Source organism: Pelodiscus sinensis, chromosome 6, assembly GCF_052426305.1.
Source record: "Pelodiscus sinensis isolate ZL-2025 chromosome 6, ASM5242630v1, whole genome shotgun sequence".
Classification (NCBI taxonomy): Eukaryota; Metazoa; Chordata; order Testudines; family Trionychidae; genus Pelodiscus; species Pelodiscus sinensis.
Genome location: NC_143057.1, coordinates 94,368,624 through 94,381,782, shown reverse-complemented (window position 1 = coordinate 94,381,782; position 13,159 = coordinate 94,368,624). Strand labels below are relative to the sequence as shown.

Here is a 13,159-nt window from a genome sequence, read left to right as displayed (position 1 = left end):
GTTTGGGCCTTGTATGATACCCAGGAGTCCCAGTATACCCTGTTTGGTGGGAGGGCAATAGGAGATGGAACCATTGTGAAACCTCCTAGCCAGTTCCATGCAGAAATGTTTGGTGCTACGATGGTCCAGGTTTCAATGAGGAATGACACAGGGCATACATCCCTGATCTTCTTCCTGGACAAGGGAGGGCTCAGCCAACAGGGGCAATGGCAAGGCATGGTTTTGGTCTGGCTCAGGTGCTTTCAATGCCAAAAAGCAGAGTCCCCTGAATTGAAGTAGTCAGGAGGTCTGCCTGCCTGATAAATTGTTGCATCACCAGGAGGCTTGATACAGAGGACAGAAGCAAGCTCTGCAATCAGAGGAAAGGCTGCAGGTGCTGCAGACTTGCTGCATTGGTCTGCTGAGCAGCTGGTGCCATTGTGCTGCTTACTGCTTGTTTTTTCCAGGCTCTACTGGTGCTTGAGTTAGGAGACTTGACTTCAGTATGAGCACATCCACGAGAGCTAGACCACACCGGGTCTTTAGCTCCTCATGATGTCTCGGTATCGAACATTCCCAGTTCCTTGCAGTTTGGCACTCTTGGTGCCATGGCAGACTTTGCAATGGGGATAGTTGGGGTTATTTTTAGGTGAATCTTGCTGCTATGAAGAGTGAGACTGCTTTTTTTGTTGCTTTTAAAGGAACAGAGTCCTTAGTAGCAGTTTTTGAGGAGGATTCCATGTCTGAGGCAGGCATAGGTGACCCATGGCCAGGAAATATTCTAAACTCTGGGTCAGAGACTAGTCCGAGATATTTCACCATCATCAGGAATTTCAACTGGAGATCTCTAACTTTCCTTTTCCTAGCTGTCAGTTTTTTGCAGTGAGGATGCTTTTGAATTATCTGTATCACGCCCAGGTAATGGATGCAGTGTGTGTGACTGCCATCCAAATTTATACCATGTGTCTTTTAAAAGGGTAATAGCTCTTCCAACATGCTATTAGCGCATCAGCAGTATGAATCATTACCTAGCAGAGGAACTTGCGATAACATTTTATAATACAACTCATGTAAATTCAGCATATATTCTCTTCCTCTCGTAGATTTGTTGGTATATTTCAAATACTACTTCTGAGTGAAACTTTTACCACATTTTATACATTTACAAGGCTCCTCTCTTGCAAGGGTTTGCTGATACAAGACAGACAGTTCAGGATGGGGAAGGTTACTCACCTGGTGCAGTAACTGGAGTTGTCCCCACATCATCTCAAAGAACACTTGTTATTGCCCGAGGGGGGAAACTGGCGGTGGGGGCACGATTGTATCATCCAGAGATCATGAATAAATACACGTAAGTGGGGGATGAGTCGGGTGTCTGGTCATCGCCTGTTATATCCACGTCCTCTGTCACCACATGAACTGGAATAGACAGGAGACTGGGCTGTAGCGATGGCTGTTGTGGCTGCTGTGTTTTGTAGGCTGCCCATGGGTCCCAGTATGGCCAGCTTGGTGGGATGTGTGGTGGGAGCCACTGTGGTGGTTGCCACTGCTGTATCTGCTGCGTGGACTTAGGCAAGGAGTGTCTAGGCACGTGTGCCTGAATAGGCTCATCATCGTCACCATCACTAGATAATGATGGGGCTGAGGCTGGGGTGGATGAGAGACTGAACCTTGATGTGTACGGGATACAAGGGTGTTCCCAGCACCAAAGAAACGGAGGGCTCTGTGGTTACCTGCGGTACTGGTGGAGGGGGAAACGGAATGGATACCAGTGAGACTTGTATCACTGGCAGGCTGGGCTGAGACGATGCCAGCTGTTTTGTGTGCACCACTGGAGTGTTTTGTGGAGTGTTTATTCGGTGCCGACATTCCTGCAGGAGTCTGCGTCGTGGTGCTTGGTGCTGCAGATGAGCGTGGTCTGGTCAGTGCCGTTGCCAAAGGTGTTTTGACCTTTTTGCTTGGTCTCCATCAGTGCCTTGGAGGAGGAGGAATGGACCATCTTCTTGGGGTCTTGGTTCTTGTTGGTGCTGGCTCTATTAGCTGCCTGTTTTTCTGGTGCTTTAGGTGCTGTAAGTGCTGAGGCAGATTTTTTATGGAGAAAGCACTTCCTTGAGGGGGACTCAGTTCCTAAGGAAGAATGCGATCTCTTTTTGGGCGCTTGAGCCCTTTCATGATCTTTTGGGCTCAACCAGGTGGGAGCCACTCTCTCTAATGTCTCTCTGGGGGATGGCTGCCTGGGCAGTGCGTTATGCTCAGGATGAGAGACAGGACAAGAGATCTTCAGCTGAATAGTTTTTAGCTGGAGTTATCTAGACTCTCTCGTTCACAAAGTGATTTTTTTTTTTGCAGTGGGAGCTCTGATCTGTCGAGTGCTCCTCACCCAAGCAGCAGACATCATGTGAGTGTCCTTCTGATATGGCAATGGAGAGTCTGCAGTTCACATACCTCTTAAAATCAGGTGAGCCAGGCATGTCCCAATGAAAGAAAGTTTAAAGTGGTTGCTGCCAGATGGCCCCGCAAAAGTACACTACCTACCTAACTACACTATAACAATGAGGGAAAGATTATTTTTAAAACTATTACTATAGAACAACTAATAATGAAAATGAATGCTTAAGTCTTAACTATTAACAGTATCTCTTTTCAAATGAATAATAAGGGCGACTGCTAAACTGTGACTGAAGCTAGCGATGGTAAAGAAGGAACTGAACAAACAGTTGTGGCTGCACATTCGGAACAGCCATTTCAAATGTCACACGCTGGTGTCACGCATGCACAGCCAACCGTGGGCACTGCTACCTAAGTCTCTGATTAGAGGTGCAGCGGCGCTCAAACACAGAAGGTAGAGCACCTGGGGAGAGAAAGGGCTCACTCCTCGAAGAATCCTGGTTTCCCTTTTTCTTTTTATGCTGACTCCAAACTGAAGTTACTAGAAGATGACCATTTGTGCATGTCCTTTTTATTTTTTTATGCTTGCTTGCACTTTTAGTATCTATCATTGTGATTCATGGTTCTTTAAGACTGCTCTCACCAGCACTGACAACGCCATGCTGTGAACACAATGTGCAGTGCCTTGCCCTGAACAGAGGCCTGAAATAACTTTACCTGAACCGCGAGATGGCAAATGACAGCAGTTACAGTTTCATGAACTAATGCTGCCTTCTGTTTCCAATGTATCCCCAAATTTATGTCTCTGACCAGGTCAAAATGAACTTAATTACTAGCCTGCTGACAGGAGACACATTAGTCTGGGCCTCCCTGTGGTAAAAGGTCATATATGCCTTTGTTCAATCAATGTCAACTATCTTCAGTTGATCCACACTGTGCTTGAATGACCAAGGCTGCCCTGAGGGGACGAGCAGGGCAAAACACAGTCACTTACTATCCAGCATACTTCTGCTGCCTTATGGCAGAAGCAATTTCAGCAGGAGTTGCAGGAAGAAATAAAAGATCAACTGGTCTGCAACCCTGCTGGCGTAAATATTCTTCTGGACCTTACCATCTGCATAGATAATTGGTAGGGAGAACAAGGAGACAAAAAGACCCCTGCATATCCCATATTGTAGAATCATAGAATACCGGAAATGGAAGGGACCTTTGGAAGTCATCAAGTCCAGTCCCCTGTACTCAAGGCAGAACCAAGCACCATCTAGATCATCCCTGATAGATGTTTATCTAACCTGCTCTTAAATATCTCCAATGATGGAGATTTCACAACCTCCCTGGGCAAATTATTCCAGTGTTTAATCACCCTGAGATTTAGGAAAATTTTCCTAATGTCCAACCTAAACCTCCCTTACAGCAATGTAAGCCCATTGCTTTTTGTCCTACTATCAGAGGTCAAGGAGAACTATTTTTCTCCCTCTTCCTTGTAACATCATTTTAGGTACTTGAAAATTGCTATCATGTCCCCTTTCAATCTTCTCTTTTCCAAACTAAACAAACCGATTTATTTCAGTCTTCCCTCATAGGTCATGTTTCCTAGACCTTTAATCATTTTTGTTTCTCTTCTATGTGTGCTCTCCAATTTTTCCACATCTTTCTTTAAATGTGGTGCCCAGAACTAGACACAAGACTCCAACTGAGGCCTAATCAGTACAGAATAGAGCAAAAGAATTACTTCTCGTGTCTTGCTCACAACACTCTTGTTAATGCTTCCCAGAATCATGTTTGCTTTTTTAGCAAGTGTCACACTTAGAGATGTTAGATATTGTGTAACTGAATAGTTGTGTAACTGCATGAAATCTCAGTGGCTACACAACTATTCAATTGTGCCTGGGGGCAGGATGGCAGCCAGTGCGCTCTGAACCCACTCCCGGGGAGCCCCCTGTGACCTCCTACTTCTGCCTCTATCAGAAAGCCAGCTTTTAAGTCAGCTCCTCATGGGTACCGGCTCCTGTCCCTCCTTGCTGCCTCTGAAACAAAGGCAGAAAGGTCGGGGTGGGGGTGGGGAGAGGGAATGCGTGTAGTTGACACAAGAAACCAATAAGCCTAGGCTTACTGGTTAATTGTGTAGTCTACATGCTGTCATCCCTAGTCACATCCTTGACTAAAATTTAGCTTGTGGTCCATTCTGATCCCTAGATCCCTTTCTGCAGTACTCCTTCCTAGACGGTCACTTCCCATTCTGCATAAGTGAAACTAATTGTTCCTTCCTAAGTGGAATACTTTTCATTTGTCCTTATTAAACTTCATCCTATTTACCACCTCAGACCATTTCTCCAGTTTGTCCAGATAATTTCTATTTATGACCCTATCCTCTAAAGCATTTGCAATCCCTCCCAGCTTGGTATCATCTGCAAACTCTGTAATTGTACTTTCTATGCCATCATCTCTGATGAAGATATTTAACAGAATTGTTCCCAAAACTGATTCCTGCACAACTCCATTTGTTATGCCCTTCCAGCATGTGCCACAACCTCATTTTCTGCATCACTTGCTAACTCCATGCGTTTTATGCCTGCCACCCATGCATAAACTTAACTTATAATTTTAGAATATATTTACACTTTATCTAGAAGAGCCCTTTTGTACAAATACAGCCTACGCTAGAAGTTTTTTTTCCTGACAATTTAAGAGCATTTTCTCCCCAATTATATTAACTATGCTGATGTAGCTGATGTAGCTGGTTATTTGTTTGGTTTTTTTTAGTCAGAGCTATTTTGGTCAAGGGTGGTTATTTTTCATACCCTGACCTACATAGCTATGCTGACATAACTTAAGAGTAGACCAGCATTCAGGTAATCCAAATTTTTTCATGTAGGACCTACAGTGTAAAGGTGGTATAAATACTAATGCATTGACCTCAATTGCGTACTAAACTGTATAGATGTCATCATATTTTTTTTCTAATCAAATGAGTTCATTTGCAATTCTTTCTACAACCCATATTACTGCTTAGTTACATTACAGAAGTACTTTTTACCTTGCAGTTGCCAAGACATACTCATAACGCGGGGACCAGGCCACTGCCAGAACTTCCTGTCTGTGACCTAGAAATGGGGTACCATGAGAAATTTCAGGTAACTTATTGACTAGTTTATCAATTTACTACTAAAACCAATACTGTGGTATTAATTTGGAGTATATGGGAAGCGTGTTCATGTTCCTTATTTTGGGTTATTGGCAGTTTACACTTCTATTTTCCACCTCTGCTTGGGTGGAAATGCATTCAGCTGAAAGTGATAAGAAGAATACTAAGGTTACCTCCATACTTTGCTAGCCCAGATAAGCTTATCATTTTACAGCTGTGCTAACAAAAGGATAGCACAAACAGCTACTAAGACTCCTTCATTCAGTTACAGAATATTAACAGTAATATTTAAAATAAACACGTGTAAAAACTATTTAGTGTTTGTTTTTATTTAGCTATTTCATTGTGCTTTATTGAAGATTTAAAAAAAATATATGTAAATGTATTCATCATGCCTATATCTAGATTATTTATTCTACTCATTACCAACATCCTAAATTTGAAGTTAAATGTGTGGGGTTTTTTTCAATTTCTTAGCAGCATGAGGTTCATGCACTGCTTATTGGGTGGTGATATAATACATTTATTAACAAACTGTAGAGGTTTTTGAGCTCTAGAAAAATCTATAAACAATAGCAAGTGTTAGACAATCTAAATATAGGGTTGCTACTAAGCTCCTTAAAATAAAATGGATATAAACAAGCAAATAATCAGAGTGATTAAAATGAAGGTTATTTAATATACAGACATGTTTGGTCACATAACCAAGAATTACTTACATGATTTACTTCTGTACACCTGTATCATCAAATTCAACATTTCATTTATATTTCCCTTATAGTGTTTCTTTTCTATTGCCAACTGCCAACTCAAACACTGAGTCTTTTCAAAGTCATTATTAGATACATTTTAAGGTTCAGATACTACTATCCTTATATCGAGTAATATCTTATTCCCTGAGCTTCTGAAGCCTAAGAGTCTTACAGAAAGTAAATCTATACAAATGCCCTAAACAATATTTTGTTTAAAAATACTAAGATTTTTGTAAAAAAAAACCCACACAGAATCACCATAAACACAAGTATAATAATGCTTGAGGTTCTAAAAAACACATTTAAACACATTTGAAACAAATATTAATCTACTGGTACAATTGTGTTAATTTTCACCAGAAAGAGAGTCTACTATTCTCTAATGATGCTGTATGGAATTTGCATTTTAACGAAATGGTAAATTAAATAGGCCCAGAAGTCTCTTAAAACTTCTATATCTCAACAACTTGTAATTTGTTTTTAAAAATAAACTACATTAACTAGATAACACTTTGGCTCACCTAATTAATATTTTGACTAAAGAAGTCTGAGTCATACAAACAGAAATACCTTAGAGCATGCTTTTATTTTCCTTCAAACTGATTTCAAACATGTCTAGCTACTTTAGAATGATTTAAGGTTAGCTAGTACAGTAAAACTCCATTAGTCCGGCATCCAATGCTCCGGGACTCCTGATGGTCCGGCATCATCAGGAACCCAGAAGTGCTGGGGCAGCCGGACAGGCTTCCCCCATTCAGCTGCTGCTGAAACTGACCAGCAGCTCAATCGGGGACGCCTGGGGCAGAGCAGCTGGGGTCCCGCCGGGTTGGTCCCACAGCGCCGTCCTTTGGCGCTGCGGGACCAACCCGGCAGTACTCCAGCTGCTCTGCCCCAGGTGTCCCCAAGAGCAGCTGGGGTGCTGCTGGGTTGGTGCCGTAGCGCCGCCCCTCGGCGCTGCGGGACCAACTTGACAGCACCCCAGCTGCTCTATTGCAGACATCCCCGATTCAGCTGCTGCTGAAACTGACCAGCAGCGGCTGAATCAGGACGCCTGGGGCAGAGCCGGACTATCGTAAGGGGGGGGCTATAAGGGGTCTGGGGTGGCATCCCCTCCCACCCCACTCCAGACCCCTCATAGCCCCTCCTTCTGATAGTCCAGCATATCTGATAATCCGGCACCCCCTGGGTCCTAAAGGTGCCGGATTATCGGAAGTTTACTGTACTCCAGAAATTAAGAGTTATTTTGAAAATGTCCACAGATCTAAAATGATTGCTGTTCTTTAATTAATATTTGTTCTCCAATTCAGTAGCAGTAGAATAATACACAAAGACCTTTTTCACAGTATAATTTTCATAACTGGTACTAAGCACATTAGTCACATTACTTACAAAGAACACACTGTTTACAGAGTTTCTTTACACTGGCTGGTTTAGTCAAAGTAGTTATTGTTTAAAAATTATGGTTCAGACTAAAAAGTACCCTGCAGAATTTGAGAACAGGATCCAGACTTCAAGTCACAAAGCTGTACTTTGGGGCTTTTGGTACCAACTGTAACAAGAAAAATAAGACAATATAAAATACCAATTTTTAACAAAGAATAAAAAGTCTAAGAAGTCTAATTACAAAGATATGAAACTGATAGTTTCTTTATAAGATTTTGCACTGATCAAATTACCATCAAATAGAATTGTAGTTGAAATGAATTTTAAAATAGATTTGTATTTTCAAAATCTCTGCATACAATTCTACTGAATTTTCCATATTAATGTATTTAAAGGTTGTTAGGGAAACAAGGCTACTTTTTTTTCCTAGATTTATAAATTAAGAATATAGTTCCTTCTCTAAAGAGTTTGTTTACTAATAGTCAAAAGTAAATACCTACAGTACATAGTACACATTCAAATCCAATAGCTCTCAAGACCAAATATTGATTTAGCTGTATTAACTGAATTGTGTGTATTTAGAAACACTGTAACTGAACCAAAAAAATTCAGTGATGTGTGATTTGCTCATATCAGAAATGCAAAGGGGGTATCCTACACAGTATAAACCCAAATTAAATTATTTTATTTTTAAAAAATGATCTCAGTTTTCTGAACTATTTGGTATTACTTGCTTGAAAAATACTTGACTACTACTGAACATGAAAAAAGTCATTAAACAAAAATAAATATACTAATTTTGAATCATTTGCCTCTTATTACAACACAGAAGAACTTCTTAAAAGTATAAACATACCTGCTATTAAGCAATGCTTAGTGGCAACTGGAGACATATGATGGCTATAAACTGTTCCCTCAAAAGTAAATACATCTGCAGGCTAGTAATTAAAAGAAAACAAGTATCAGCTTTGCCCCTTGATTAATACCATAATGAGAATTTGAATCTCTTCTTTAAAACTGGTTGTGTGTTTTTCAAGTTAGAGTTAATGTTTATAAGGCTGATCAAATGCTAACTGCTGACTGAGTTCCTAATCATGCAAATAGTCATGCTACATGAACTAAACATCCAGTATTAGCGGAGCACGGAGCTAACATAGCAGAGAGCACTAAAGCATGGAAGAAAATGCTCTGAAAGAGAGTTGCAAAGGGGAAAAAAAAAAGGTATCAAGGAAGAAGATGGGGTATGGAAATGGAAATCAGTAATAATAGGAAAGAAAGAAAATGTCTTATACCAGAGCCAGCACCAGCTGTTAACAGTTTGCACTCTAATTTTTTATGTCCATGTGTGGAATGAATTTTGTTATGTGCATCCATATGGAGATGGTGTGTGACAACATTCATTTTGCACATGGACAATCTGTGGTAAAGGTGGGGCTGAGGGGTTTGGAGTGTGGGACATGGCTCAGGGTTGTGCGGATAAGAGCTCTGGCTGAAGGTGTGGGCTCTATGGTTGGGGTACAGGAAGGGGCTCCAGGCTGGTGCCAAGGGGTTTGGAGTGAAGGAGTGGGGTTTAGGGGAGGAGGCTGGGATGCGAGTGCAGGATCTGGATGGAAATTAGGGTACAGGAAGGGGTGCTGGGTTTTTAAAACTATCATTTAAATAGGTTGATTTTTTGATATGACCAAATTCAGCCTAAGATTTTCATGGGAAGAACAGACGTCCTTTAAACTACATAGTTGTGCAATGTTTTATTGAGTCTCTGATAAGTCATTTTCAAAATTTAAATTACTATCTTGTATAGTTTTCACAGTAATTTTTGCTGAATACTCAGAGAAAACTGGAAAGGAAGCAATACTTTCATAGTTATGTCACTGAATTCTTTCCTCTCTTTCAACAGAAATCCTTCTGCATAAGATTTCTTTAAAATTCTAATTTTTAAAAAACCGAAATAATAAAAACTGGAATAGATTCAAATGTTAGTGAGAAAGTAAAATGAGGGTCTGAAACATAAGCCTACATATCACAGGTCGGGTATGAGACCCGAGACCTAGACAGCAAAGGTCAAGACTTTGCTAATATAAAGCAGAGTTAAGCTGTGAACAAAAGGCAGGCCATGCTCTCAGAAATTGGTAAGAACAGAGCTGATAATACAGAAATACTCATACCTAAGAGGTACTAGGCCCAGGTTGTAAGAACATTCCAGAGGGGTCGTAACAGAACACCTCGTTAAGAAACATCTTGGTACCAACACTCCCCCACAAGTAACATACATACTGATCCAGGTTCAGGATAGGGTCTGAATTGACAACATGATCAACTGTAGTGGAAACCCCCCCTTTTGTGAGGTAAGGGGTGGAAACTAGCTAATAGTGGCAACCTAATGGTGGCAACCTGATATGTCAGAAGTGATATGCAAGTTGTTTGTAACTGTGTATAAAAGAGCACTCCAAAGGCTGGTTGTCGGCTGATCATGAGGGGAACACTAGAATCCAGAATGTTTTCTTGGGTGTTAGTCCATTGTCATGGCATATGTATGTATAGTGGTGCAGCGGTGAGTCTGTTTGCTGACCACTATTACCGTACCTCTCTTGGTGTCATGGCTCCTTCCCCACTCCGGCACGATAAATGCAGAAGTGGGGGCCAGCAAGTGTACCCCAAAGCTTTATCTACCAGGCTTTGGTCTAAAACTTCACCCAGAATCTTAAAACTATTGATTTTGGGAATAGAACTTCCACTGCCACCACCCAAAAATTAAAAACATAATCAGCCGAAAGATCATTTGGGAAATCTCACCCCTAAAATAAAAATCAGGATACACAATTAACCAATGCCAGGTTAATAAAAAGAAAAGAGAAAACTTTTGTTATTACAACAATATTCCTGTTGCAAGCATAATGACTAGATGGAAAGGTAACAAAATATACACATGGAGAAACTCCATGGGCCTAGAACTTAGTTACAAAGAAAAGCCAAAACATCTTTTAAACAGTACCAGACATCAGATCCCATACCCAAACCTTAAACAATAAAACCTAATGGATTTATCTAAACTTTATCCTACTTACAGAAAGTGAAGAATTGTTTCTTGGAGAGAAGGAGAGGGAAGGGGGGGGGGGGAAAGAGAGGGAGAAAGAGAGAGAGGTTTGTCCCTTTCTGTAGCTGCAGAGGAACTCCCAGAGACAAAAAAGGGAAAAACCCAAATTCCTATGTCCCAGTTTGAAATTCCTACCTACATTCCTATTGGCCACGCCACCTGGCTAGGTGTAGTTAACTCCTTAGTCCCCAGGCTGCTGGCTAACCCTCATAATCATGACACTTGGCAATAAACCTACTCTGGTGCTTTCAATCCTTATTTGATTTGTGGTCTCTGGGAGCTCTTGGAGTCTGTTGTGTTGACTAATTGCATATGGTTAATGCGTTAGACACACACACATGAAGCTGAAAGTTTATCATCATTGATGGAGTAGAGGACCTGTCAGGAACCCATTGGGATGACCTTGACCACTGATTTGGTAAGCAAGCGAACTGTTATTCTTTGTTGGAATTGTGATCTGACATGACAGAAAACCACAAACCATATCACTTCCCTTCAAGTACCCCCAAAGTTAGATGAAATATGGACCTGTTGAATTGCCAAGTAAGGAGGGCCATATGAGGTTAAAAAAAAAAAAAGAGTGTGGGGAAACACGGACTTCTAGAGCCATAGCAGAAACTGAAGCGTTGAAAAATAGTAATACAATAGAGTCCCGATTATCCGACCTAAACAGGACCGATAGGTAGTCGGATTAATGAAAATGTCGGATAATATGGAGTACAGATTACCTGTAGTTGATTCGGGTGCTACGGGTGAAGGGCGGCAGCACTTTGGGGATGTTCCGCTTGAAGGCTGCCAAGAAGGGTATTAGCAGCAGGAGCAGCAGCAGCGCCCAAAGCGACAGCAGCGAGCGGGGCTATTCTCCCGGCCTGCGCCCGGGGGCTGCAGGGAGGAAAGGGGACCCTGGAAAGCGTGCACAGGTGGGGATGGGGATGACCCCAGCTGCACCGTGATCTAGCAGCACCGGCAGGAGGCTCCAACCTGTGGGCTGGACTCTCAATCGCCCACCACACGCTTCAATTCAAGGGACCACAGCGGCTGGGGAGGGGAAATGGGCCCGGTCACATGGTAGGCGTCCAGCAGCAACGTGGGGTTTTAGTTTTGCTTTCAGGGGTTGCGGCTGGAGCCTCTTCAGCAGGGGAGGCTGCATGCGGCATGGCAGCGTGGGGCCGCTGGCCTTGGAGGCCGCTGGCCTTGAGGACTGAATGCTCGCGTTGCTCTAGGCTGGCTGGGGATTTCTCGACGAACCCCAGGATTTATCTGGCTATGTCAGATAAAGCGGAATGTTGGATAAGCGAAGGTTGGATAAGCGAGACTCTCCTGTAGTAGTAAAAAGCCTAGGATTTTGCAACTAATGTCTATGGCAGCGAGACGGTTTAAACAGCATGCCCCGCTGCTAGACTCACTAGTAATAGAACAAACTAGGAAATATAGAAAGTAACACAAGCAACGGAGCACTGGAAAGCCCAAGCAGGGCAACAGGCAATCCAAACTTAAACAGAAAAAGCAGGAAAGTAAGAGCTTGGAAAATGCGGTGGAAACCCTGCAAAACCTATCCTGGAAAAACTCCACGGGGTCCAGGGAACGTATCTGCTTTTCCAAAATCTTTTTCGGAAGAGCAGATGTGCTCTTTCGGAAGCCCTGTATTCCTCCCACGGTCACCTCCTGAGCAAGAAAAAAAAAAAAAAAAGCTAGCAACATAATGTTTACCAAGCTTTTTAGTTAATTTGCTTTTGATACTAATACCACTTTTGTTAACTGTTTAGAAGCACAAAACTTACCTTTAACATTCTATAAAAGAAAATAGAATTTAAATCAAAATGAATTTTAACAGGTGTATGTAAACACTGATCACATCCCCAGTAGTCATTTCTTTTCCAACCTGCAAAGTACCAGTCTGATTACTTTCTTCTTCTATAGCAGCCATTCCCAACTACTAATAATTTGTTGCCTTTTTCTGAACTTTTTCCAATGTCAAGATTTTTTTTTTTTTTTTTTTTGAGATGAGACAACCACATCCGCACACAGTATTCAAGATGTAGGCAAACCATGGATTTATATAGATGCAATAAAATATTCCTGTTTTATACTCTCTCCCTTTCTTAATGACTTCAAACATTTTGGTTCTTGATAAACACACAACACACTTTAAATAACAAAAAAGCAAAACTATGTCCTCCCTGTACAAAAAAAAGTTTACATCTCAACATTACAAATTTTAAAAGGTTTAGAAAATAATTTTCACATCTCATTTAAGTGAAAAAATATTGCCCATTGGAGAGGTCACCAACTAGTTGATTGCAATTAACTGGTCGATCCTGGAGACTCTCCCAGTTGATCATGATCTCCAGAGGTGTAGCGGGGCTGCCGATAACGTAGCCCCCCCCCGCTGCTCTGGTACCATGCTGCTCTCAGACG

At 41.7% G+C, this 13,159-nt stretch overlaps 1 protein-coding gene across 8 annotated transcripts in view; it reads right to left on the bottom strand.

The window, feature by feature from the left end:
- The window catches only part of ERCC8 (ERCC excision repair 8, CSA ubiquitin ligase complex subunit), a 61,309-nt gene that overhangs the window by 29,350 nt on the left and 18,800 nt on the right, over positions 1-13,159 (bottom strand). For 6 of the 8 annotated variants that reach the window (XR_012905020.2, XR_012905022.2, XR_012905023.2 and 3 more), the window contains 4 exons: positions 12,284-12,406; positions 8,504-8,585; positions 7,745-7,813; positions 5,405-5,471 (listed from right to left, as the gene is read on the bottom strand). Coding sequence is in view for 2 of the 8 variants with exons in the window: in XM_075932876.2 (XP_075788991.1) it covers positions 5,405-5,471; positions 7,745-7,813; positions 8,504-8,585; positions 12,284-12,406 (341 nt within the window). In the remaining 6 variants the exon portion in view is untranslated. The remainder of the gene's footprint in view (positions 1-5,404; positions 5,472-7,744; positions 7,814-8,503; positions 8,586-12,283; positions 12,407-13,159) is intronic. The other 2 variants (XR_012905024.2, XM_014579202.4) reach the window with 1 other exon arrangement.